The sequence below is a fragment of the Chaetodon auriga genome, chromosome 15 (assembly GCF_051107435.1).
Source record: "Chaetodon auriga isolate fChaAug3 chromosome 15, fChaAug3.hap1, whole genome shotgun sequence".
Classification (NCBI taxonomy): Eukaryota; Metazoa; Chordata; class Actinopteri; order Chaetodontiformes; family Chaetodontidae; genus Chaetodon; species Chaetodon auriga.
In genome coordinates, this window is record NC_135088.1 from 22,919,332 (window position 1) to 22,946,732 (window position 27,401).

Sequence of the window (27,401 nt, forward strand, 5' to 3'; positions counted from 1 at the left end):
TCCCACCTTTCAGCTAATTAATTATTACAAATGCCACATTGACACAAATCCAGACAACATTCCAGCTAATTGGAATCAATTATTTACAAAGAATCGTGGATGGTCAGGATATACACTGAATTACCAGTACCTGGACATACTACTCTAAACACAAATTGGCATCAACTTCTTGTTCCTCAAACATGTTTCACTTGGGCATTTTATTTTCCCTGATCTCCATTTCTAAAAAATGAAATATAATATTGCTATGAAAGCTGTGTTGAATGATGCTAATTATTCTGCTGCTCACATCTGCTTAAGTTCCTGTTGGCAGCGGTTTTCTTTATGTGAGAATGATACTTATGTGAGAATGGTACTGCTTTGTGTTGCCCAACTGTCTTAATAATACAACCCTGTAGAAATAAAATAACACTCTAGGAATTTTGCCAGCTACAGCGAATCACTCAGATGCAGAAATCTTTCACTTAATACACATTGCAAGGATCACACTAATGGTGTATTTCCCTCACCTAAAAGCGTTTAACCCTTGACAAACCTCTATAAATTGGCTCACAGTAGTTTTGGAATTCCTATGTGAGACAGGCTTGCTGTGTCATGCTGGAATGAATGAATCACTGTATAAATCTCTATTTATAGGCCAACATTTATGCTGGCGACATGAAGTAACTTTGCCTCACAGTAATGTCATAAACTAGGCAATGTGAGATACTGACTTCCAAATAGTAGTAATGACTATATTACATACAGTATATTACTTAATATGATAAAATGCAGATTCCAAACACCTTTAATTTATTTGGAAATATAAGAAAATATTGATAGAAATTTGTTGAATCAGAGCTACATTTTCATACATACTATGCTCAAATAAAAACACAGCAGTGCCTACCACTTTCTAGTCTTCCCACTATGCAGATTAAATCAGAGGTCAACACCACCACTCTCCTCTCCAGCCTCCTCTCCAAGGCATCCTGCTGCTGGCCCACCTCCCTGAGACCCAACCTCACCAGCCAGCTGCCTTTCGAAGCCTTTGCATTTCTGCCATTTGGGTGATGAGGGAGTTAAAAAGGCTTCTCACCAGCAAGGCAGTGGGTCCTCACAGCATCAACCTCAGGGTGCTCCAAGCATGTATCAGTTAGCTGTCAAATGTGCACACAATGCTATCATATACCAACTCCACAGGCCTCATTCCCACCCGCAAAAGCTGGGAAGCAGGATGAGAATGATGTCCTTTGATTTCTCTGATGCTTTCAACATCATCCAGCCCCTCCTGCTTGGGGAGAAGCTCAAAGCGATGCAGGTGGATAGCATGGTTTCCTGATTGTGGACTGACTAGCTCACTGACAGGCAGCAGTTCATCTTCCTCCAGGGCAGTGTATTGGATACACTGCGGAGCAGCACAGGGACGCCCCAGGTAACTGTATTGTCAGTTTTTTGAGTTCACTCGCTACACCTCTCCTTTTAAGATTCAAGTCAGGGTCATGGCAGTTCCACAAGTTATTAGATGACTCCTCTGTTGTGGAGTGCATAGGTTAGGGCAAAAAAGGGAGAATATGAGTCTGCCAAGAGAGCCCTGTTGGCTGTTGCAAGGGCAACCATTTGCAGCTCAGCGTCAGCGTGACAATGGAGCAAGAAGTGGATTTCAGCCTGTCACCATCCAGAGTGAGGAAAGTGAAATCATTAGTTTCAGTGGATCCAACAGACTACTTAACAAGTTCTACTAATCAGTGGAGGTCAACACACATTTGTTATGGCTAAGATGAAGACAGGATTAACAAACTGGTGAGGAAAAGCGGCTCTGTTCTCGAACCTGGAAATTCCACCATGCCGTCATATTCCAGGTGTGACACAGTTTTGTTATGGCTTGATATGTCTTGATCATGGCTTCAAACCCCAAGGAGAAACAGTGCATTCTACCTGCCTAATTTTGATGACTTGGTCATGTTTCCTTGATTTCTGTGCTTCTACCATGGGTAGTAGTTAAATGGTTTCAGCGATTGGGAGTCTGCATGGGGCTTTTTATTTCTGAAAATTGACTGATTTCTCTACGCCATTCCTGTTTCTAACTTAGCTGGCTCAATCTGCTCTATGCAGCTTGACGCGGCTTGCGTCAATAATAGACTAGGTGCATATTCTCCACAGAGCAGAGAGGACACCTGCTTCTGCGACATGTCTGGGATGCTTCTGAAATGCGCTGCAGCGCTTTTGGTGGAATCATAAGCATTGACTGGAATGGCCGTGATCAGCTCTGGCGGGCTTGTAGTAACCGGAGCGTAACACAGCCCTGCCCAGTGGAATTTGCGGGTGAGGCTGCACAGAGCAGAGGAGAGAAGATAAGGCCTATACTGAACTCCATCTTGGACTACATTTTCCACCCCCTCTGTGATGAGCTGATGCAGCTATGATGCATGATCACCTTCCACCTCATGTACCCAAGCTGCAACAGCAGGCTGTTTAGCTGCTCATCTGTGTCAACAGTCATCACACTGTACAATAATTATTGTCCAAATACCTCATATCTCAGCCAGTGTGGAGCCAACTGAACTCTACTGCCCTGCACTGACAGCTTGAGGTATTGAACGTGCAGCATTTATAGGCTTGGTAATGTGACTACATTACCACATAGTCACATTCCCATTAGTACTACAGATTCACATATCTGCTTTCATGACTCATTTGCAAATCTTGATTGTAAAATTAAGTAATCAAGACTGTCCAATGACACCATACAGATATATGAGTGTAACTGTTTAGCATATGCTTAAAATCATGGCTTCAAAAGGTTATGTCACCTTACAATCATGAGTACAATTTGATAAGTTACATTGTTTTGAATTTCCTTTTCTCTTCCTGTAATGTTTATCTTCTACATCAGGTACACATTGTTTATATTTTTATCATTTATTTATTGATTATCATTACCTTTGTTGCTGATCACTGTAGTTGATTTTTTTTTTCTATTCTTTTTAAAATATAATAAATGATTATTATTGTGTTATGTTGGTGTTGTGACTGACTGGGGACATGTCCAGGGTGAATTCTCTTCCAGTGTCAGGTGGAATGGGTGCCAGCCCCTGTGCGACCCTAAGTATAAGCCTGTACAGCTAAAGGATGAATGGATGATGATGTTAACATACCGTGCTTTTCAAACCCTTTCCAAGCATATTTAAGTCGAATTATATGGCAATTCATGTCTATATGTGTTAAGGAAAGACTTTGTTTGTTCAGTGCATATATATATATATATATATATATATATATATATATATGTGTATGTGTGTGTGTGTGTGCGCGCGCGCGCGCGCGTGTATTTGTGTGGGTGGGTTGGTGGAGCGGGGCCTCTCTCACATCCTTTGACAGAGATTCTGACTTTCTAGCACCACACCTGGTCTATTCTTATGCAAAGAACTACAACAAACCCACAATACAGTTTACAAGCACAAATAAAAACAAATGTAACAGTGAGGAGAGAAAAGATGAGAAAACACCATTACATGTGACAAAACACACAGTAAAACCCTATGGAGGAACGCCATGATAGGACTGGAGATTACAATGAATGAATAAGTTTGATAAGGTTGCTGTAAAATCATGGCAAGTCCGCATGAGAGCACGATAAAAATAAAACAATGAATTTTTTTTTTATTTTTTTTTTTTTTTTTTACAAAGGGTTAGCTAATAAAAATGGTCAAAAATAGCCTCTATCCAGTCTTCCAAAAATATTTCATGAAGTGTAACGAAAACAACACAGTCCTGATAATTAAAGTCATAATTGCATTTGTATCACATCCTGAAATCAATACGTACACAACCCCTCCCCAAGCTGAATTTGGGTATCTCAGCTCTGTGCAACCTCAACAAGACATTAACCAACCGAATCAATAACAATTCAAGGGCAATGAGCAGGAGAGGCTGCACACACACTTTTGCACCTTATGCCACAACTTGCAAAGGGCAGCTATGCAGTACGAGCAGTTGTCATTAGCATAAAAACAAGAATTTGTGTGTTTTTTTCTGTAGGATATGGTGACCTTTAGTAACTCCTGGACCATTGCACTTGGTTAGCTGTTAGGAGCAACACACGCTGTACAACAGTCAGTCCCCATGGCGCACGACAGGAGATGATATTAGCGATGTGGTAATGATATATACTTAGACTTACTTTAAGACGGCGCTGTCCCCCTGTCTCACGGTGATATTGTCCTTTAGTACAGAATCCCCGCTTCTTGCTGGAACTCCTGCAGGTACAAGGAATAACAATTTAAGTCCGAGGACGACAAGGCATTTCCCAGGCATCGCCAAAAAGCCACAAATTTCCATGTTTTTCTGTCACTGCGCAACTTCCAGGAAAACTTAAACCGTCAAATATTCCTTTTGCGTCTTGAGCTGCGAATCGCAAATTCCACTCCACAAACAAGATGCAGTGTCGCCTACAGGAACTGCGGACGACCTGGTTTCGCTCCAAGTAAACAGCTTGTTATGAAATACTGTCCGTGTCGATAAACGCAGAAAAAGTGTCTTTCCGCCCGCCAGCCGCTCCGGGAAACAGACTTCGAGGAGAGAAAGCACCGTGTTTCTGAGGGAAATGCGCACCGTCTCCTTCGCTTCAAACTGTAATCGCCGTGAAATGGATGCTCTCGAAGAGATGCATCAGCCAAGTCTCCTTGTATGCTTTTTTTTTTCTCTCCCTCGGTGTTCTCTCTTTTTTCTTGGCTGGCTGAGACTGTGTAAAGCTGTGTGCACTCAAAGCAAAAAGCTGAATTCGCTTCAGTATCTTTCTTTCGTTAAGTAGGCTACAGCTTCTCTCTCTCTCTCTCTCTCTCTCTCTCTCTCTCTCTCTCTCCCTCTCTTTAATCGCTAGGTAGCATCACTTGCCTGTGTCATGAAGACCATATGGTCCGCAGCCTGCAGTGTTCTCATATTTAAAGGGGATAGAGTAGATGGCTCCCAAACTGGGGTCCAGGGACCTCCAGTGTTCCCTGAATGGGCTTTACCAGCGACACTCCTATTTAGCAACATGACAAATAATAAATCATGAAATGTGACAAACTTGATATGATTTCATCGTATCATGACCTACACATGTGAAAGGATCATATGTGTTGATTTTGCTTTCAGTGTCGTAAGCCTACACAGTGTTCATGGAGATACTGAGATTTATGAACAGCGAGAATATTCATTGTCATACTAGTTGGGATCACTTGTAACAAAGTGACTCTCAAAATAGGTGACCAGCACCAATGGGCCTGGTGGTTACAAAACGAAATTATCTCAGTAAGTGCTGCAGCACTTAAAATAGGGTTTTTGCTGATGTGCTGTTGAATGATTTAGGATAGAGGTCCAGGGTGTATTTATTTTGTCACCATGACAGGAAATGGTAGCAAAATTGTGAATTGAATTGGAGAAAAATATTTACCATCCTCCTTGAGAATTTTACTCTGTATGACAAAAAAAAAAAAAAAAACACTTTTCACTGAAGGTCTGTGGCCTCATGTGCATCATGTGCATCTTCAACATCCCTGGTAGTGGGTGTGATGTCACACATCACACACAGCAAACTAAGGGCCTGGTTGTAGTCCAGCATCCGAAAATGCATTGCCCTAGCTCCCAGCAGGTTTATCCAGCTATATATGTGTGTGTGTGTGTGTGTGTGTGTGTTTGTGTGTATAGCTGATATACATATACACACACACACACACACACACACACACACATATGTTTCCTGTGAGTGTGTGAATGAAGAGAGGAGAAGAATGAAGAGCAGAGTGACTGTAGTCTAAAATGAAATTCATTCATTTAGACAAATCCTACCACAAGGACTTTTTTCAAGTCAAGAACCCATAAAATGAAATGTTGCCCCATTGACCTCCACATGGAAATATCTGTCTTGATGTCTTTAATTAAAAGCTACATAACCATCTCGAAGACTTAAAAAGGCAGAAATTGGGAACCTTTGATTGAAGAAGTCATTTTTGTACATTCCCTCATTATGTTTACTTGTAGTAAAAATTAAATATCTGTGATGACTTCTAACCCTTTTGAAGATTGCTGGGAGTCTTTTCGCCTTGCTTTTGTAAGATGTCATTTCATACAAACTTAGTAGATGGATGATGAGTAATTTTTCTGAAATTTGCAGTTCATGCGTTTGATGGATAGTGTGAGGATGAGGGTAACTTTTAGGGAAAGAATTCAACTTAATGAGAGTCTGAACTTCACTAAACCACACAGACTTTGCTTACTAATGTGCTCCAGCGTTGTGTCTCCCTATCCATTTCTGTATGCATGGAGGGAATGCTGGCCACTAGGGATGAGAGTGGCACTTTGCTGCGCATCTAACATCAGCACTCACAATTACTATGACGGCTTTGAGTCTCACTAGAAGACTGAACAAGATAATTTCTTTACCTTAACACCAATTTGGCACGCTGTTAAGATATTGGGATGGGAGGCAACAAATGACAATGCACTGACAGCTTTGGATATCATCACTGGGAAAGATACAAGTGACACATGGCATTGTTTTAGTCTGGTACCAAATGTTTGTGCAAGTGTGAAAGCATTAACGGCTTGTATTTGTAGGCTACAGTCTGTTGTGTGTTCACCAACCTTGTCTCAAATACAATTGACTTCACAGTAAAAGCCTTTCTCTTTACAATAAACACAATGAGTGCACCACATGATACAGTGCCAAAAAGACAATTACTGTATATCTTTTAGCAGGTGTGAGGCTTTCCCAAGATTTTATTGCCCACTTTCTGGTAGTCTCATGAGTAGAAGACAAAAACTTTACCACAATGGAGGTGGACCTTAGGGTGTCATTAACGATAAAATATATTGTCCACACTGCCCTGTGTCAATATTCCATTCTTTCATTTTCACCTTTTTAAGACAGCAGCTCAACATTGAAATTCTAGAATATGTACAGACTAACCCACATGATTAATGTTAGGCAAAAGCCTGAGGTTCACAGGTCAATACTTGTAACATACAAGAAGCTCGACACATTTACCAAACTGTTGTTCAGTGTATTCGAAGGTTGTTATTAAGGAATTATGATGATGTCTTGTTCCGGAGAAATCAGGCAAAGATAAGACTTAATTAAAATTACAGCTGCCTGGGATGCAACACAAGTCCTGACTATGTCTTAATGGTTTTTAAATTAAAACCCCTTCCTGACCTCAGCAAAATCTAAGATACGTGGTCTTAATTAGAGTCAAGGGTACAGGGAGGGGGTGGGTGGAGGCAGTTGTTTACAGACACCCCCCACAGTAGATTAAAGCTGCAACATTTTGTTGTGAAATGTACATTTAACACATTGGTCACTTCTTCTATCAAGTCACTGGGAGGATAAAGAGGGTTTAATAACAACACCATTAAGACAAAGACGATGAGAGTACAGGTATGTACAGAAGTTTCAGCAATCACATCTGCACAGTGGTGTTTGGAGGATAAAATAAGACTGCAATCTATTTCAATCCATGTCATGTGCATTATTCTTTTGACCCTCATTGTTCTGTCTTACAGCAGGTCAGGTACATCCCATGACCTTGCCAAAGCTCCACCACAAGCAAGGGTGCCAAGTATGCAGAAATGACAAATTAGAATGGCATTGTTTGTTCCAGGGCGCACATGAATCATTCTTGATATATCATACAAACAAGAATAGGAGGACAACAAAAGGAAAAAAGCTCAACTATGTGGCCTAAATCAACTACTCATGCTCTAAAATAGGAGGTGGGCATATTGATTTTAACATGCTCAAATGAACAAAGCCATTTCACTTAAATCAACGTCTTTTTGATTGGTTGCAGCCATATACAGTCCAGCTCTTCCTGGCAGATTGTGTTTCTCATTTATTTCACTTATACATGCAGTGACATTCACATAATTTCCTGCTGCGACGCATTAACACCAGACCCTGGGTGGTTTATTCAAATAATCCATGCTAATCTTCATTCATATCATGCAAGGATGGGCAGAGCTAGCAGACAATGGACCGGCCTCTGACCAAAGCAAGCTAATACCCAAGGAAAAAACATGGGTAGACTGAATAAAGAGCACTCACTCAATGGATTCAGTCATCTGCAGAAGCTCAGATTCCACTGGCACATAAACTCTAATGTTACGCAACTTACTCATGAGTGGCTGGCATTCAGAGGTCAGTGTAGCAGAGTTTTGTGAAATTATTTGAAATGAAGAAGAAAAGAACTAGTGTGGAATAACAGGAATCAGACGCATAATGTTCTCTTGTGTTAGCGAATGGTTAAATGTGCAGTATTCAAGTAAATGAGATTTATTAACTTAAGTTTGGCATTGCATTTGAGTTACATACTTATTTTGTTAAATTATTATTATTTTGTTAGTGAATTATATGACAAGCATACATAAATCGCTGAAGTTAGTAACAGATGTCAATCCATCACCAGTCTCATGTCTTCAGTTATTAATGCAGGTTACTGTTAGGCCTGGTTCAGACATTATAATTTTTCTTGTCTTAAACGATGGTTACAGTGCACGAAACTTGTGCCGTGTCTTGGTCTGGTGATTGGTCAGACTACATATATGACCCCGATCAATCACAGCACGTCTTATTTCACCATCACGCACGACATCAGATGTTATCGGGGAGGCGGGTGAAGCAGTTGTCAATAAAACTGACAAAAGCGTTGTGTGTGTGATGCTGCGGCTTGCTTGTCTACCACAAAAAAGGTTGGTTATGTTGGTTGCATCAAACAGGCTACTTTAGCGTTTGATCTGGAATGAGTAATGATAAGCATATTCCCGCAGTTAGGACCGGGGATAGTGTTATGACAGCACAGTCAGGCTGATGAAGTGCTTTCACTATTTCTCATCAACATTTGTCTTTTTTGATCCGGCCCTCCTCCCTCGAGGAAACGTTAAATAGGTAGGGATACTGTTGCCACAGCTCAACAAACTTTTTCTCTCTTTGCCTGTCCTACCTGACGGCAGCAGCCTCAGCATCTCTTCCCCTCCTCCATGTTTACCTGACTGCGCTTTGGAGAGAACACTTAATTCGGTAAACACTGAGGAACATGTTGTGGTAGATGTCACACTAGAGGAGTCAAGAGAAAAAATTCAGAAATGCAAGACTTAGCATCAGGGTGTAGTGCGCTGTCGTGGGGAGTCCCAGATGCCGCACAAAACAGTCGTTTAGCGTGTCACACTACATGAGTGCAGACATCCGATTGTCATTCATGATCAGCCACGACGCTGGTAACTCGTTGGCGACGACAAAATCATCTCATAATCAAGCTAAAACCACTGAGTCTGAGCTGAGCCAGGTCTAAGCAATAACTATTAACAATACAACTCCGTTTTGTAGGCAAATGGTAAATGGACTGCATTGTAGTGCTTCTCTAGTCTAGTGACCACAAAGCGCTTTACAGCATAAGCCACATTCACCCTGTCACACACACCAACGGCAAAGCCATATTCAGTTTGGTTCAGTATGCCCAAAAAGCAAGTGAAGTAAAATCAAGGGGGCAGCCTCTTCAGTGCTACTTACTGCCTTTAAATGATAGTCACAACTGGAAGATAAAAGAACCCTGACAGCAAACCTTACACATCCACATCACTGACTTTACGGTGTATCACTCTGCCAGCTTTGATGATTACTAAAAGAGTGTAGATCCCAATCTAACTGAAAATGAGGACATTGTAAAATATAAATAAATAAAGCTACCATAAATTAAATGAGTCCAGTTAGTTCACATTAGTAAAATAATGTAATCCACAAAAGAACTCTCAAACAAATGGTTCCCAAATATGAATGTTCAACTACCACATACTATATAATTTTGTGGTGTCAGGACCTCTCATTCAGACATCTCCATTATCATGACTCTTAAGGGCGCATCAAGGGATGCAGGTCTATGCTATTCCATTTCCTGCTGCAAGGAAAATCTCCTGCAACTATTCAACATCATAAGTATGAACTCTTTTTGTCCCGAGAAAACATCCAGCCTACATTAAGAACTGCATATCAGTGAGAGAAGAAGCAAAGGCTAGTTGACTTAATACTAGTTTTATGGATTTTGGTGCAATTGGGTCAATATTGACCAGTATAATAAGTGAAATAGAGTGAATAAGAAAAAAGAAAAGACATTGAAAGCTTCAGCAGACTATGTTTCCTTGTTGTGCCACAGCAGAGAGATTATAACACAAAGTGGGAATTTCATACTACCAAAAGTGCAACTTTGAAGGGTATCCACTTGATTGGTCCAACTTCATATTGTTTGGAATGCACTTTTGCAAAGAATGAGGACTATGGATTTCAGTCTAAATATGTTTGTACTGAACATGTCTTCCAAAATTAGCTTGACAACATAGGCTAGTGTTTGTTTTTTCCTATAATATCTGCTTATGCTGTAAGATATTCTTTCATAGCTATTGAGGCATGATTTCTATGGTTATATGTAGGCACACACAGTAGTTAGCTGAGGTCCAAAAATGATGGCAGTCTTGGTTACATACTGAAGATGTCAACAGTGACTTGAAACAAGATTAGATTTGTAGACTGTTATATAAAATGATACTTCTGCATAAATGTAATTTCAAGGAGACATGGTTGAGGTGTATGAGGTTAGCGATTGTCTGTACAAACTAAAATGTGCAAATCTTCATTACCATTAAATAAAACTGTATCGTCTTCCCAATTCCTTCTATTACTCCATTCAATTAGCTCTCATTTAAAAGAAAAAGAAATCATCAATCACCAAGTTACAACTGGAGATAATTATCCATGTAACTCTCAGAAAACAGGAAAACTGCAGTACTTTTTGAGTTGTCAGGAAACAGTTCCTTCAACATCCCTCAAGTCTCCCCGTAATAACTTCTGTGAACTTGTCTGATTCTGATCGTAGGACATCACTGTTACTTCCAAAATTTTGGAGACCAGGATTACCGATCAATTAGAAAACAGATCACTACTTTGTTACCTAACTGCCTGAAGTGCTGGACTGGCAGGGTTTTCTCTTTGAAGACAGACTGATTGTTTCTGCTGAGGCACTTTTTTTTCAATCACATAGTAAGTTGATTCAGGTCTGCTTATCCTGTGTAGGAGCTTAAGTGCTCCTGGCATGGAGAGCTACACATGATTCCAACTTTGATCTCAGATAACTACATCTGCCTCAGTCTTGACTTATCAGACAGCTTTAATCAGACACCTTAGCAGCAGTCGCAGTATGTGGAACAAAAGGCTGTTTGTATCTGTAGCCAGCCTTCAAAATGTAAGGTTGGTCTTCCCTTGCTTTTCAAGAGTCACGTTGGTCTTTGTCACATTTGATCCAATCTCAGCCCTCCCTCGTTCTCTATCTGCTAATGTTGCACAATGTGTTGCAAAGTCAGTCAATGTATGCATGGAGTGAGGGCATGAATTATTTAAGAAGCTGGTACCTTTAAATGATTTGAATGTTCAGACATCCTGTGTTATCAATAGGTGTAATATTCTCTGTTCTCCCAGCAGATATGCTGATACACTATCAGAGGCTCTTCTGCTGACCTCTGCATGACTTTCTTGTGCCAATGTGTCGGAATTAAAAAGTGTGCACACAAAGACACAGCACTGATATAGAACATGTTAGTAGAGGTCTGAACTGTGTGTTCAATTTATAAAACTTCTTCTCATCCAATTTGTCAATATTCCAACCATTTTTAACAACTGTAATGGACATAAAAGCTGCTTGAAGGTCAAAGCTAAATCCTCCTGCATCCAGCTTTTATGAGAGCCTAGAAAATATGAAAGGCATCAACAAGAACTCAGTATGTGTTAGTTTGTGTTTCTTCAGCCATACTAGCATATTTACACTGAGTTCAAAAGAGAAAACATTTTATCTCTTGAACATTTTAACTTTATAGTATTATACTTTGTATTTAAACTTTGTTCAATATCGGTAAAAGAAGGCAGTTGTTGCAGTTTATGTAGCACACATCCGTCTGGATAGAATCAAATCGAGGATCGTTGCTCTATAAATGGTTTGGACAATGAAGGCTTTGAAATGGCATTTCAACAGCAGTTACCTTGGGGGTAAAACTAAATAAGTTTTTTGGAGCGTGACAGGACAAAGAGATAAGACTAATGAAGAGCGAAATGATCTGGCAGTATTTAGTTATGTTTACAAAAAAAACACTTTCACAATAGCTTCTTAATGAAACAATTACTATGTCTTTCCTTCACAAACAGTAGTAACTTTTCTTTTTTTTAAATGCAATATTATGGGTCATTTACACAAACTTTCATTTGTAGAAGTCACTTTGGTAACTGTATTTATCAACAGAATCACCCATTGTGATTCTCAGAGATAGAGACTGTGGTTATCTAGGACAAAAGAGTCAACATGGCTGCCATTTCAGCCCTAATGTCAGTCTCATCAACATTAAATTTTTCATTTGTATGTATGCATATATAGCCATCTTTAACCCTAAGGTTATAAACAATTTAGATGGTGACAATAAGAGTGTCCAATCTGAAGTGAGAATAGCAGCTCCCAGTAATGCTTATTTAGACAGAACCTGTCATCCCAAAGATGGATTCTGCTCACTTCAAGGTGAACGATTCTGACTGAGCAATTTCCATTCAAATATTAGCCAAATGGAACTAATACCTTGGGATAGAACAAATCAACCATATTTGACACTGACATATGGATGGCAGTTTGAGAAAGTTGGAAAAACTATGTACATGATGAGGGGATATTCAAAGAGAGCTAATACACAATTTCATATGGTTAATCGTCCAATTTCCAAATAAGCAGAAGTCAATCAGAAAGTGGTAACAGTGAGTTATTTTTCACCACCACTGAAGGTGTGAATGTGCAAACAGAAGATGTGTACTCACATGAGGATTTGTTTAGTTTGTAAAAGCCCTAACTGTAAGACTTGTCACTGCTGGTTTTGAGGCATAGAGACTCAAACTAATAGTGCAGAGAGTGGCGTTTTCATTCAGCTGGTGCCCTTGGTAGCCACGAGCAATTACATCATGGTAGACCTCTTCATATCCAAAACTGTTAATGACAACACTTATTTGTGATGCACAGTTGCCTGAAACACAAAGTATTGCCTGTGATAATGTTGTGTCACATCTGTAAATGGGAATTTTGTAATGTGCAGAAGATACTGTGTATTGTGATCACCTGGATCGATTCTGGCCAGAGAGCTTTGTTGCTTGTCATATCCCTCTCTCTACATCATCATTTCCTGTCTGCATCTTTATGAGGCATAAAGGCAAAATGTAAAAAAAAAAAAAAAAAAAAAAAAAAAACGCGTAGGAGATTATGTATTTGTTGCAAAGATAGGCAGAAAGCAAGAAACACACAATCTATGCGGTTACAGTACAAGGCTGCCTAATGTTGTTATTGATTTATTTTCTAAAACACAGCCCAGATAGCATTATGATGTCAGGGTTTTTTTTGTTTTTGTTTTCACCATAGTTTAGTCATAATATCCAGTGGACAAAAGTGTTGTTGTAAAAATAGTAGATAGCTTTATTTTAACAAGACAGAGCATAGTGTACTACCTGAATATATTGGGAAAATGCAATGAAATTAAAATGCAAATACACTGTGTGTGTGTGTGTGTGTGTATATATATATATATATATATATATATACACACACACACATATATAGTCCCCTCCAAAAGCATTGGAATGGCAAGGCCAATTTCTTTGTTTTTCATTGTTCACTAAAGACATTTGAGTTTAAGATGAAAAGATGAGTATGAGACAAGTTCAGAATTTCAGCTTTTATTTTCTGGAGTTTACATCTAGATGCGTTAAACAACTCAGGGCATACCACCCTTTGTTGGAACACACCCAATTTTCAAGTGAGCAAAACTATTGGAACATGTGATAGACAGGTGTTTCTTGTTGCCAAGGTGTTGCCTTTTAGGTTGATTCATCAAACATTAAATTGCTCTGCATGACTAGTCTAAGTTTTTAGCCTTGGCTTAAACCTATAAAGAGTCCATTTCTTGTTAAAGAGGGTAAACCAAAAGGAAACCAGAGAGCTGTCTATGGGAGAAAAGGAAACCATTTTGAAGCTAAGAAATGAAAGAAAATCGATAAGAGCCATTGGACAAGCATTAGGCATAGCAACCACAACAATTTGGAATGTCCTGAAAAAGAAAGAACCCACTGGTGTACTGAGCAACAGACATCGAACAGGTCGGCCAAGGAAAACAACAGTAGTTGATGACAGAAAAATTGTGACAGCTGCGAAGAAAACACCAAAAACATCAGTAAGTGACATCACCAACAACCTCCAGAGTGCAGGGGTGAAGGTATCCCAATCCACTGTTTGAAGAAGACTACATGAGAATAAATGTAGAGGCCACACCACAAGACGCAAACCACTCATCATTAGTAAGAATCGGAAGGCCAGATTGGAATTTGCAAAGAAGTACAGAGATAAGCCAAAAAACTTCCGGAATACAATCTTATGGACTGATAAGACCAAGATTAATTTCTGCCAAATTGATGGGAAGGCCAAAGTGTGGAGACAGAAAGGAACTGCTCTTGACCCGAAGCTTACAAGCTCATCTGTGAAGCATGGAGGAGGTAATGTCATGGCTTGGGTGTGCATGGCTGCTTCTGGAATAGGCTCATTAATATTTATTGATGATGTAACTGATGATGGTAGCAACAGAATGAATTCTGAAGTGTACGGAAACAATTTGTTTTCCAATTTACAGAGAAATACATCTAACCTAATCGGGAGGAGGTTTATCATGCAGCAGGACAATGACCCAAAGCACACTGCAAACAAAACAAAGGACTTCATCAGGGGCAAGAAGTGGAAAGTTTTAGACTGGCCAAGTCAATCACCTGACCTTAACCCAATTGAACATGCATTTCACCTCCTAAAGAGGAGACTGAAGAGAGAAACCCCCCGAAACAAACAAGAACTGAAAGAAGCTGTGGTAAAAGCCTGGAATAGCATCACAAGTGAAGAATGCAACCGTTGGTGATGTCGATGGGTCGCAGGCTTGAGGCAGTTATTGCAAGCAAGGGTTATGCTACCAAATATTAATGTTATTTATTTTTTGTTCTTTCACTTTTGCTCACGTAAAAATGCTGTGGTCTAATACAAACGGTGATGTATCCTAAGTTGTTTAATAGATCTACATGTAAATACCAGCAAATAAAAGCTGAAATTCTGAATTCTTGTCTCATATTCATTTCTCAATCTTAAACCCAAATGTCTTCAGTGAACAACAAAAACAAAGAAATTGGCCTTGCCGTTCCAATACTTTTGGAGGGGACTGTATATATACAGTATATAAAAGTTGAATGCTTTTGCATTTGAAAGTTATTGTAGATTTCAGTTAGAATCAATATTCTGTCCTTGTTTTGTTGCTTTCTGGGTCAAGGTCATTCTATCTATCTTACTGTCTTCATACAAGAACTCAACCGATTGTGCAAGGTTGAGTCGGAGGCTGAGGAAGGGAGGAATTCTGAAGGTGTTTGTTCTAGAATGCTGCTGTTTCTGTGACTGTGTGGGTGAGAGAATCTTTCTAAAGGTGAAAGTAATTAAAAACTATTTGCACACAGCAGTGCTTCAATACAGAAAAAGTGGACTTGTGATTCTGTCCCTTGAAAATAAAATTGCGTCCAGTATCTGGATTACACAGATATTATTGCTGAGTTTGCTGCTGTGAAAGAAAAGAAAGTGACTTTCATGCAGTTCATTCTGTGTATGGTGTCCATCACACTTGTCTGTTACATTCCAGAATTTCTGTTGGGAGAAGACTTTAAAAGGACTAAAGAATGAGCTGATGTGCTGTTGAGTGTTCCTAATGCTGCTACAGGTATGCTTAATGCTCTTGTAGAGGCCATAAAGCACACACATATTTGCAAATTTGAAAAACATCAGACATGACCTGGGACACAGACTCTTTTTTTTAAATTTTTTTATTATTTTTACTCATGTGTATTGCAAACTGCATAAACTGAGCCATGCAATTAAGCTTGACCTTGGACTACAAATAGCTGTGTGCACAAATGCATGCCAATGGTCAGGGCCTTGCATGCCAGGTTCACACAGAACCATGGATCAACTCTCGAGCTCTGTTGCCGGGCGAGTGTGTTTCTGTGCTTCAGTTGTAATGACAAAAACACTGGCCTTAATGATCTTTCTGGAGGATGAGTACTGTCACCAAACCCTACACTATATTATAACATCTATGAGAAAAGTAAAGTGATTTAAACTGATGAAACCAGGTCAGGCTAAAAATTTTGTCCACGATAACTATAGTAATCCAGTTTTCTCCCTGGTTCCATCTTGATTGTTTGCAAAAATAAAGGCAGAATATCATACATCAACACATCCTCATGCCTTAATAACTGAATAGGTGGAGTTACTCCCTAAACAATATGTACAATCATTTGAAAACACCAGTGATAGGCATACCAGACCTTCATCATCACTTGGGTAGCTTTGTCCCCCCCCTTTTTTTCCCAGACTGACTGGTTGTGGAGGTGGTCTTACTGTGCTCTTAAAAAGCATTTTATCTGCAGCCTCATCTCAGTGGAGAAACCTCCCAGCTTTGAAGTGTTGATGTTCTAACTCACTTGTGATACCCCTGTCTGCTATATTGTCATTTATCAACCCCCTAAACCCAGTAGTAGCTTCTTATCTGATTCTTCTGAATTTATTTGATCTGCTGTTCTAAACTATATCAAAGTCTTATTGGTTGGACTTTTTAATGTTCCTTCAGTAATTCCTTCACTTAGAATTTTTTTTGAGTAAGTATTTGTGAATCTTTTAGATTTCCATTCTGGGCTTGCTTTGTCTTTTGGTGTTTTTGTTGTCTGGTCTGTCTCTCATTGTGCTGTGTTTGATATTGTATTGTATTTTTACCTTATTTGTTCATTCATTTTTATTGTTTTGGTATGTGGGAAGAACTTTGCACATCAGTAAAGCTTTACTTACTTACTTAACCTGAAACAGCATGTCTCTGGTCATAAAAGTGTTTGATATTGCCCTTCAAGTAGCTTTTCTTACCCCAAATGTACAGTTCACTCTTGCATCCTTAATCAAAGATCTGCTGAAAAATGTTCCAGTATTTTCTCTGCTCAGTGTTGCATCTTAACCAAGTTTCATGATGTAAATGACGTGGTTGATCAGTTTACTGTTTTATGTTTATCAGTTTGCCAGGCATATTCATCACCTTGGATAAGTGATGCTACTAGCCAACCACCGAGAGAATGTAGAAGAGCAGAATGAAGGTGGACGAAACAGTATTAAGGAGCAGCGCTGCACGAGAGACATAGAGCTGCTAATTGTTAACATTCAACAATATTATCTCCAGAGGAAGTTCTCTCACGTCATTGTGACGTCCGCCAATGCAGCATCATGTGAGCTCCAACAGACTGTAGTTTCACAGCTGCAGACATCGCAGCCCAGGCCCTCCTTCTCATCTCTGGAGATTTCAATCATGCTTCCCTGCCCTCCATTTTCCAACCCAGAAAAAAGAACACTGGACTTGTTTTGTTGTATTGTATTGTATGCAAACACACAAGGAAGAATCTGGAGACCGGGAATGGGCAAATGAACTGGATCTGTTTTTCAACAGATTTAATTCTACCCTATCTATGTTTTTTGACGTCTCCAGTACTTTCAACACAATCCAACCATCATTGCTCAGGTATAGACTGCCACCTGGCAGCATGGACCATCAATTACCTCACCAGCAGACCACAGTACGTGAGGCTCCTCAACTGCATGTCTGATGTGGTAGTTTGCAGCACGGGGCTCCGCAGGGGACAGTGCTCTCTCCTTTCCTCTTGACCTGTACACTCTGGACTTCAGACACAACACTGACAGCTGTCAGAGCCATCATTGTGTATCACAGGGGAACGAACAACTTTGACAACTTGGTGTGGACTGAACCACCTGCACACAAACACCAGCAAGACAAAGGTGGTGATAGACTTCTGCAGGAATGTGCCACGGATTGTACCGGTAAACATCCAGGGTTTGGATGAGTGTTAAGGAATTGAGATTGTGAAGGAAAATAGATACGTGGGTGTTCACCTCAACCACAAACTGAACTGGACAATGTGAAGGAAATTCTCCCTGTTGATCATTCAGAGTTGCTAATTCTCTGAAGAATTACAGACTCTGTGTGATGATTCAGGTCTCTTTAATACATGCAGCTTGGAGGGAAGACTCATGTAGAGTGTTCTCTCCAGATCTCCACAATGTCTTGACTTTTATACTGTCCGGCAACAACATTCATACAGTCATAGACTGATTCCTGGGATTAGTAAATCATCTAATTCCCATAACAAACAGCATTAATGTCCTGTACAGGAAACGCCAAAGTTTTCTCCACTTGCTAAGAAGACTGAGGTACTTTGGACCATATAGGACACTGTTAGAAACTATTTATGACTCTGTGGTGGCATCTGCAGTTTTTTATACAGTGGTTTGCTGGGGCTGTCGAAGCTCTGCGAGGGACAGAAAAAGACCAAAAAAACTGATCAGGAGAGCTGGCTCTGACCTGGACTGCCCTCAGGACAAAATCCAGGAAGTGCGTGACAAGAGGATGTTAGGCAAACTGACTATGGACTGATTATGGACAACCCATCCCACCCCCGGCATGAGACGATGGGGGGCGCAGGCAGCTCCTTCAGTAACAGACTGCTGCATCCATTGTGTAAGTCAGAATGCTACCACAGGTCCTGCATTGTTTAACTCCAGCATCATTTAATGTGGCACTGTGTTGATCTTGTTTCCCATTTCGACATAAAGAACCTACTGTTTATTGAGCTACTGTTATTTCTGCTAATATATGCGATTTTTTACCGTGTTGTATATTTTTTCAACTGTGCAATAGTACAAACATTATATCAATTATCCATACTTGACTCGTGCATTTCAATGTTCTTTTTTATGCAACAGTATTTCTCAAGTGCATTTCAACACATTGCATTGGCAGATTATTCATAAAATGGCAACAGTCTTTTTTATAATCTGTACAGACCCTCTTAAAGAAACCTGGTCTTGATCCACGTTTCTTCATAATTACAGGCCAATCTCCAAATTACGCTTCATACCAAAAGTTATTGAAAATGATAAAAACAACAAAACAACAACTTATAACAGCTAAACAACCATTAGAAATTGCTGAAATAAATAACATTCTCAACATATTTCAATCTTATTTTCACAACAGACAGTCACAAATGTTTTGTTTTTTTCTGAATGTGTTTGGCCATCGCTTCATTCTAATGCTATTAGATTTGCCTGCCGCCTTTGACACTGTTGATCATACCATCTGGATAGATTAAAGCACTGGGTTGGCATAGATGGAACTGCCCTCAGATGGTTTACCTCATATCTTACAAATAGATCCTCCAGGGCTATTCATAATGCTTTTGTCTCATGGTTGGCTCATATGTTGTGTGGGGTTCCACAAGGTTCAATCCTTGGTCGAGTCTTGTGCAGCTTGTATATGCTCCCCCCGGTAACATTATTTTGTCAGTTTCAGGTAGTTGCTTACCATTGTTATGCAGATGACACCCAACTTTCTCATCATTTAAATATAACAATTTCAAAAATCTGGATGCTCCACACCGTTGCCGTACTGGTATCAGAGATTGGATAGCCGCTGAGTACAGACAAAACAGAAATCTCAGTCACTGGCTCAAGTGAAGTTTTAAAGAACATTTGTCCATATCTTGGGTATCTATCTGGGGATATAAAACCATCTGCAAGAAATCTTGGTTTTGTGTTTGTGTGAATTTTGACCATCACATTAAGAAACTGATTCAGTCTCGTTTTTCGCAACTAAGAAAGACTTCCAAAATCATTGGCTAAGAACATTGTAGAGCATATTATTCATGCTTCTGTCTCTTCCTGGATTTCTGTCACTCCTTATTTTCTTGTTTAAGCAGGTCTGAAATTGCTCTACTTCAATTGGTTCAGGACATGGCAGCCATGCTTTTGAGAGAGTACACTACCTCTATTCTGGCCCACTTACAATGGCTTCCCGTATACTTCGGAAATCAGTTCAAGATCCTTCTGATCATAGTCAAAGCCCTCCATGGAATGACACCCCCTTACTTTTCTGAATTTATAACCTAATACTGTGCATCAAGATTACTCAGATCTTGTGATAAATTGCTGTTAAATATTCACTGTATTATCTGCAATACTATGGAATAAAATAAAATAAAAAACACAAAATAAAATGAAAAACCCACTTGTATGTGCTGGTATTTTTAGAAATTGTTATTGCAATTCATATTGGTTTTGTTTGAGAAAAAATGAAAAAAAAAAAAACAGATCTGATATCAGTTACACATGAGACACAAACAGCAGCCCTGTGTTTGTTTGGCCCACCCATCCATTCCACTTCCTCCACACACAGACTTTCTTGCTCTTTATACTAGGCCACCTGACTTCCTCCTTTTCATTATTATTGTGGCACTAGAGGTCCAGCCTAACAATAAACATAAATATTGGTCATGATGACCTATGTGCACAAATTACCCACACAGCCATTGTTCTGGTGAGGATGGGATAATATGCACACATGTAAACACAAACAATGTAATTCCATTATTGGAATCCTATAGTTGGGCAGTCATGCTCAACCCAAATGCCCCTTTTAGTCACACACACATTACCAAAGGCAACAGACCTGATTCATCTCTTGTGATCTCTCTCCCTCTGCCTGCCTGTAATACAAATTATTTTACAACTAAATATTCAGCAAGAAAGGACTGCTGAATTGCAATATTTGTGTCCCACATGTATAATTGTGTTTACAAAGTTGACAAATGATAAATGATCACTTACAACAATTACACACATTAACTCATTACACAGAAATTGAGACTTCCTCCAAGAACTGAGATCATATTCCTGCTTTTTACCAATTTCCATTTTTAATTAACTTAACTCAATAAAAGGTGATTGCTTTCCTGCTTGTGTCACAACAACACCAGCAAATGGCTCATTGGGGCATTTTGATTCAGCTAGGGCTGTTTTCTTTGGCCAACCAATTTCTGCGCTCACTGTAAAAGTCTGGAGGGCACAATTACAACTGGCAATGGAAAGGAAAATGTTGGCATTGAGAAGAAAAATGAGGAGTAATCTCACTCATTTTTCTTATCTGTGGAAGTCCAAGAAGCCTGAGAGGGTACAATATTTCCCCAGATAAAAGCCCAAATGATATTCCACTCTCACAAACAGCAGCAACACAGAAGTACATAACAGTCCTTACTATCTCTACTTGGTATCCCTATTGGTTTGTTTTGAATTGAGGACGGCCAAAGCATTTTCTTCTCTGTCTCTTAGTCAGGTGGAATAGGCCTTTAGTAAAAATTCCATGTTTTTTTGCGATTATTTTCAATATTTCACCATTTGCCACATTCCTCTCCTTGCAGTAGTAAAAGTACTCACAGATAAGACAGTGCAGGTCCGTTGATTGAAGACATTTGCAATGGCATAACTCGATTAATTCTGCACACTAGATCTTAATTAACTCAGCATAACCACACAGATGATTTGTGTGCCGATGGGATTTGGTCAGTGGAGATGATTGTATGAAGGAGATATGTTCATTCAATATTCATTATCTCCCTGTCCCATTTTCTCACAGGGCAGAGCAGGTCTTTCCCAAGATCAAGATATCTTCTTATGTCTTCCAGTACATAAAGAGTCAGATGTGAAACCTTCATGTTAAATTAATTCTAGAAAAAGGTTGAACTATTCGAAAAATTAATCAGTGGTGAAATATTTTCTCCCCAGTTAACTAAGCTACATTAAACTAGTTTTATCCTTCCCTGTGAATTAAATATGAAATAAACACATTTAGCCATTTATTTATACAATTAAAATTGCATTGGAAAGGTCAGATTCTTTCCTGAGTCTCACATGTGTGATTTCAGGGCCAATGTGTTTGTACCAAATGGTATTACAGAGCTAAGAATGCAATAGGGCGCTTTCCATTTTTAGTACGTCTGTAACAGACATGAGTGAAAAGGCTTGGAGGATGGATTTATTATCCTTATCAAAAGCCAAAGACAAGACAAATATAAACCATTCTTCTGCTCTTGGCCCCTCAGCACAAAGCCTTGGGGAGTGGCATAAAGACAGCTAAAATGTAGTGTTTAAAAGTGTGTTGAAGGGAAAACACAACAATGTTACACAAACCCATAATAATATGGGCAGCACTATAGGCTCCTCTCCAAACCTGTTATTGTTTCCATCATTCCTGCATTGACAAACTCATTGGTGGAACACTGTGGCCCTGTTCACGGCCACCTCCTCTAATCTGCTCTGTGTGCACCAACCACACAAAGGAGCAGTGTCTTAATGGTGCTTTGCTTTAGTTATTCTTCTTGTTTGCAGGGTTGAACAGTTATAAAGCAGGCATTCTGAACCACACTAAATGTGGAAACAGAAGATCATTTGAGCTCATACATATACAAAACACTCTGCTGTTCATGAGATTCACATTCTTCAAAATACATCAATAAATCCCACAACACGATTGCAGTTATTACCTTAAAATACACTTTGGTCACTCATGTCACTGGAAGTCTTTAAAGCTGCTTTTATATGATACAGACAGGGGACAGTTCAAAAATATCCAGTGGTTTTAGATCAGGGTGATGTGACTTCATATCAATATTAAATAAATGCACAAATATACCATTACAATGACTAATTAAGAGTTTTTTAAAGCCTCTTTTAAAAATACATGTAAGGCTCTCTGACAAATCAGAAGTATAGCGTATTATTAAACATGCTTAGTCATTAAAGGCCATGTACTAATATCCTTTATATAATCACGTGTTCAAAGTGGTGAACCTTGCTACCATCCTTGCTTGTGACCGACCTAACCTTTCGAGGATGCCCCTTTCATGCCCAACTATGATACTGTCACCTGTTACCAATGAACCTGTTTACCCGTGAAATGTTCTAAACAGGTGTTTTTGGTGCATTGCACAACTTTCCCAGTTTTTAGTTGCTCCTGTCCCAAATATTTTGAACTGTGATGCTGCCATCAAATTCAGAAAAAGCATATAAGCATATAGTTTCAAAAATAAATGAAGCTGATGTGGTCAAACATTAAATATATTGTCTTTGAACTATTTTTAGTTGAGTATATGTCAAAAGGATTAGGATTAATTTGGTTGAGTTAACCCAAACAATCTGTTGACTTGTGTCATTCACTCCTCTTAGTAATGATCATATGTAATACTTTGTTATTGGTATGACAGTAAAGAATTGAGGTAGTTTGTATAAACTGATTGCAAAGGCTGCGTGAACTCATCCAGGCCACTTTGAAAGGGTTAGATAGCTCTCCAAATACAACTTGATGTATGACCACAATGCTGGCTGTCAGTTGTGCAAGCTTTAACAGCTACGGTGTGCAATGATTTGAGGTTATAACACTGACTTCAAATATCATTATGATGTCGCCTGGTAATACTTGATATGATTTTGAAATTCGAGCAGTCCTATGTTTAAAAATATCTTGACTGTGTCTTGTCTCTGTCTATTGTAAAACACATCCAGTGAATTTAAGTGTAAAGGAAAGAGTTTTTCAGCTAAGGTGTGAATCTCTCACATTATCACATCCATAATTACAAGTCTATTAAAGTCTCCATCAGGAAGTCACACAAATGGTGTTTTAACTAGGAACTAAGAAATCTGACATAATCTCAATGGAAATTTGTGGTACTTTAGATAATTGCCTGGCCGATACAGACATGGGTTTTGCGAACTAAAGGAGCAAACTTTTCAAAAGCATATCGTGGCAAAGCCAGCTGGGCTGAGGATGCAGTCACCCACTATTCATTTCATTTCCAAGATGAACTTGAAAGACACCAGAGATGACAGTGTTTCATCCAAATTTTCGTCTTCTATCCCCTCTTCCCACTCTTTTCAAGTAGCAGACATTTACTCCTTGTTGAGCTTCTTGCAAACTTCATAGCCATTTTTGAATAAAAACATTTCCATCATGGATGATACAATATGATACAGTGTATTTGATAGATAGATAGATAGATAGATAGATAGATAGATAGATACTTATTCATCCCCAAGGGAAATTCACCTACCTACCTACCTTCAAAGTTCCAAAACTAATAAATCACAGATTGAACATTTTATCTTTTCCTAAAAACAATGTAACAGAGGTAACAGGATTCGAATTTGAGCTGTGGGTGAGACTTTTGCTTTACTGACCAAATAGACTCTTTCAGTGTACTCACACAGGAATAGACATATTGTTGGCAGCCACACCAACATATTCTACAGAAAGAACTAAGCAGGTGTAGATTTGGATAGTACTTGGGTGGGAAACCTCTGGGGAAAAACAAAGTTGCTTCTGGAATTGGTGTTGGTTGACCAGTAGAGGGCAGACTCTCCTCCATTCCAAATAAAAACAAAACAAGCAAACAAAAAGAATTCCAATCACCTAGTGCAGTGACAGGGAACAAGCTTCTGTACGAGATCCTGACCTTTGGATGAGAAAAACTGAGGTTCTGAGCCACTGTGGTCATTACAGATGCCATGACTCTTATCAGAAAGAGTAGCAAATACAATACTACGGCAACAGGGAGCCAGGGTGACATGTCATCACCCAGTCAGTTGGTGTACACCACAGCAACAGTGATGCTCGGCTATAAGATGAAAAGCCAGTTAGTCAACTCTCACAGCTCCACAAAGGTGTAGGGAAGAAAGGGATTCCCAGACAGTACCAACAACTATCCTTACCAGAGGCACTAGAGAGTGACAAGCAAAGACTCACAACCCCGGATACCAGACTGAAGAGATACACTAGAGAAGCAGAAGCCAGGAGAATAAATAGGATGTTCTCCACAGAACCATCCAAAGGGTATTCTCAGTGGCAGAGTAAGAACACAAGAGCAGATCCATCCAGTACTGAGACTGAAAGATACTGTAAGAGCACATGGGAAATAGAGGCATCGCACAACACCGACGCTCAGTGGCTAGTGGATCAAAGAGCAGACCACAGCAATGTCCCAGAAAAAGAACAATTGTGACCATCACAATGGCAGACATCCAAGCCAGAGTGTCAGTGTCAGGTATGAAGAGCTGAACAGCACCAGGCTTGGACATGACCTACTGGCTAAAGAACCGAACATCACGAAGAGTGGCTAAGCATTATTTTTATTATTGTTGTTGTTGTTAAAGTGGTGGAGAATGGCCGAGCCAAGATCCTGTGGGACTTCCAAAATGGTTGTGGCTAACTAACTAGACATCGTGTTCATACACAAACAACAGAAGAAGACAGTAGTGACAGACGTAGCGATCCTGAGTGACAGCAACATCAAGAAGAAAGAACACGAGAAGCTTGAAAAATACCAAGGGCTGAAAGAGGAGCTAGAGAAGATGTGGGGAGTACAGGCAACAGTGGTACAAGTGTTATGACTGTAAGTCATATTGTGAGTGTGTTTTTTGTTGTTCTGTGTGTGTTTTTCCTCTCTTCCCCTGTGTCTGCAGTGGAGGTGTGGCCTGGCGGTGCTGCGGACAGACAGCGCACCTGAGGCTGATTCCTCTGAATGCACCTGCTCTTAAGCAGTGTGGCGGCTTTTCCCCGCTGCCAGATTGTCCAAGCTTCTTGCCTGACTTTCCAGCCATTCTTGTCCTTGTTATCATAGCGTCCATAGATCTCATAGCTTGTTTCCTAGTCGCCTTGTGTGGATTTTGTTTGTTTCTTGGTGTGTGTGTTTTTCTCGCATAGCTCCCTCAGTTTGTTCCTACCTTAGTTAGTCTATCTAGAGTCTAGAGTTTGTCTGTTTTCCTACCCGCCCACCACGGTGTAGTAGATAGTTTAGTTTTGGGCTGAATTTGTGTTTTGTTTCTAGACTTCGGGGTTGTGTTGGTTGTATTTGTTTGTTTGTAATAAACCATTTGTGTTTCAACGGCTCCTTTTGTTCACGTGCTGTTTGTTTCTGCATTTTTTGGGTCCAAACCAAAACACTTAGACTACGAGTCTTAACAACAAGTGGCAATTGGAGCACTGGGGGCAGTGACCCACAAACTGGGAGAGTGGCTTCAGCAGTTTCTACAAGCAACAACTGAGATCTCTGTCCAGAAGAGCGCAGTACCGGGAACAGCTACTATGCAGAACCCTCAAACTCCCAGGCCTCTGGTAGAGGACCTGAGCTTGAAGATAAAGACACACCACCACCCTCAGGGGGATGAGAGGGGGATTTTTTAAATATTGAATGGATATACATGGGTGACTATGTGAAATACATATATATATAGTGTGCAAGATTTATATTGGCAATGACAGTATATGATGATATGGACAGATTAATAACGGTGCATTTTAAACTGTAAACGTATCATCTACAATGGAAGAAAGTGGGTGTTTTGATGTTAGAGGGTCATTGATACTATATGAGTGATTTAGCTGTTTTAACTGTTAATATTAACTTAACTGTAATGCCACAAGTTACTTACACTACACACTAAAAAAAATAACACCACTCTCACCACTGTGGGTTTTTGCAGTTCACCAGAAGAAGCAATTTCTCTTGTGAAATTAATGTTCACTGCTCTTTCTGGTTCAGTGTTTCAAGTTTGTTTCAGCTTTGATCTGTGGCTCAGAGTGTAGAGCACGCCGTCCACTAGCCATAGGGTTTGAGAAATCTTTTATTCCTAGCTCACCCTGTCCTATACATATGCTGAATCAGAATCAGAATCAGAATTCTGATTCTGATTCTGATTCCTAGCTCACCCTGTCCTATACATATGCTGAAGCATCCTTGAGCAACACCCTGAACCCCAAGTTGCTCCTGATGGTTAAGCTAGTGCCTTGCCTGGTAACTCACTGCCACTGGTGTGTGAAGAGGATAATGGGAGGCAAATTGTAAGTGCTTTGGATAAAAGCTTTATGTAGATGCTGTCCATTTTCACAGCATCACTCTGGGGTGTGACCAGAAGTGTTCTACCTGTAACCACACCCAACAGTGATGTCCTGGGATTGTGGAGTACACCTTTAATTTACTGCAGCAAGGTTTCAAGTTTCGAGTTTAATCTTTAAACTTTCATGCAAATCTTAGCAGTATATCATCATGCATGTCATTTTCAGCTGTGTCTGAACATTAATTGGGCTGCATCTTAAAACTGTACTCTTTCTCAACTGAATCTTTGAGCTTCAGTTCTTTATAATTTTACTGGAAATGGTGAAAGCTGAGCTTTTAAACCCCAACCAGAAATATGATTTCACCGTATTTGTGAGATTCATTTAGCTATTTTCAGGCCACTGGGGTTGAGGACAGTGCTACATCTCTCACTGCTACACCAAATTTAAAGTCATGATTGGTTTTCATCAGAATGGGTTGGGCGGAATGGGGGCAGGTGGGGTCTCTTGCTTAAGACATA

General features: G+C 39.7%; 1 protein-coding gene across 2 annotated transcripts in view; it reads right to left on the reverse strand.

The window, feature by feature from the left end:
* Positions 1-27,401, reverse strand: part of opcml (opioid binding protein/cell adhesion molecule-like) — a 380,743-nt gene that overhangs the window by 193,984 nt on the left and 159,358 nt on the right. Inside the window, exon 2 of one of the 2 annotated variants that reach the window (XM_076750080.1) lies at positions 4,163-4,238. In XM_076750080.1, coding sequence (XP_076606195.1) covers positions 4,163-4,238 — 76 coding nt within the window. Of the gene's footprint in view, positions 1-4,162; positions 4,845-27,401 lie in introns of those variants that run through there. The other variant, XM_076750081.1, reaches the window with a different exon arrangement.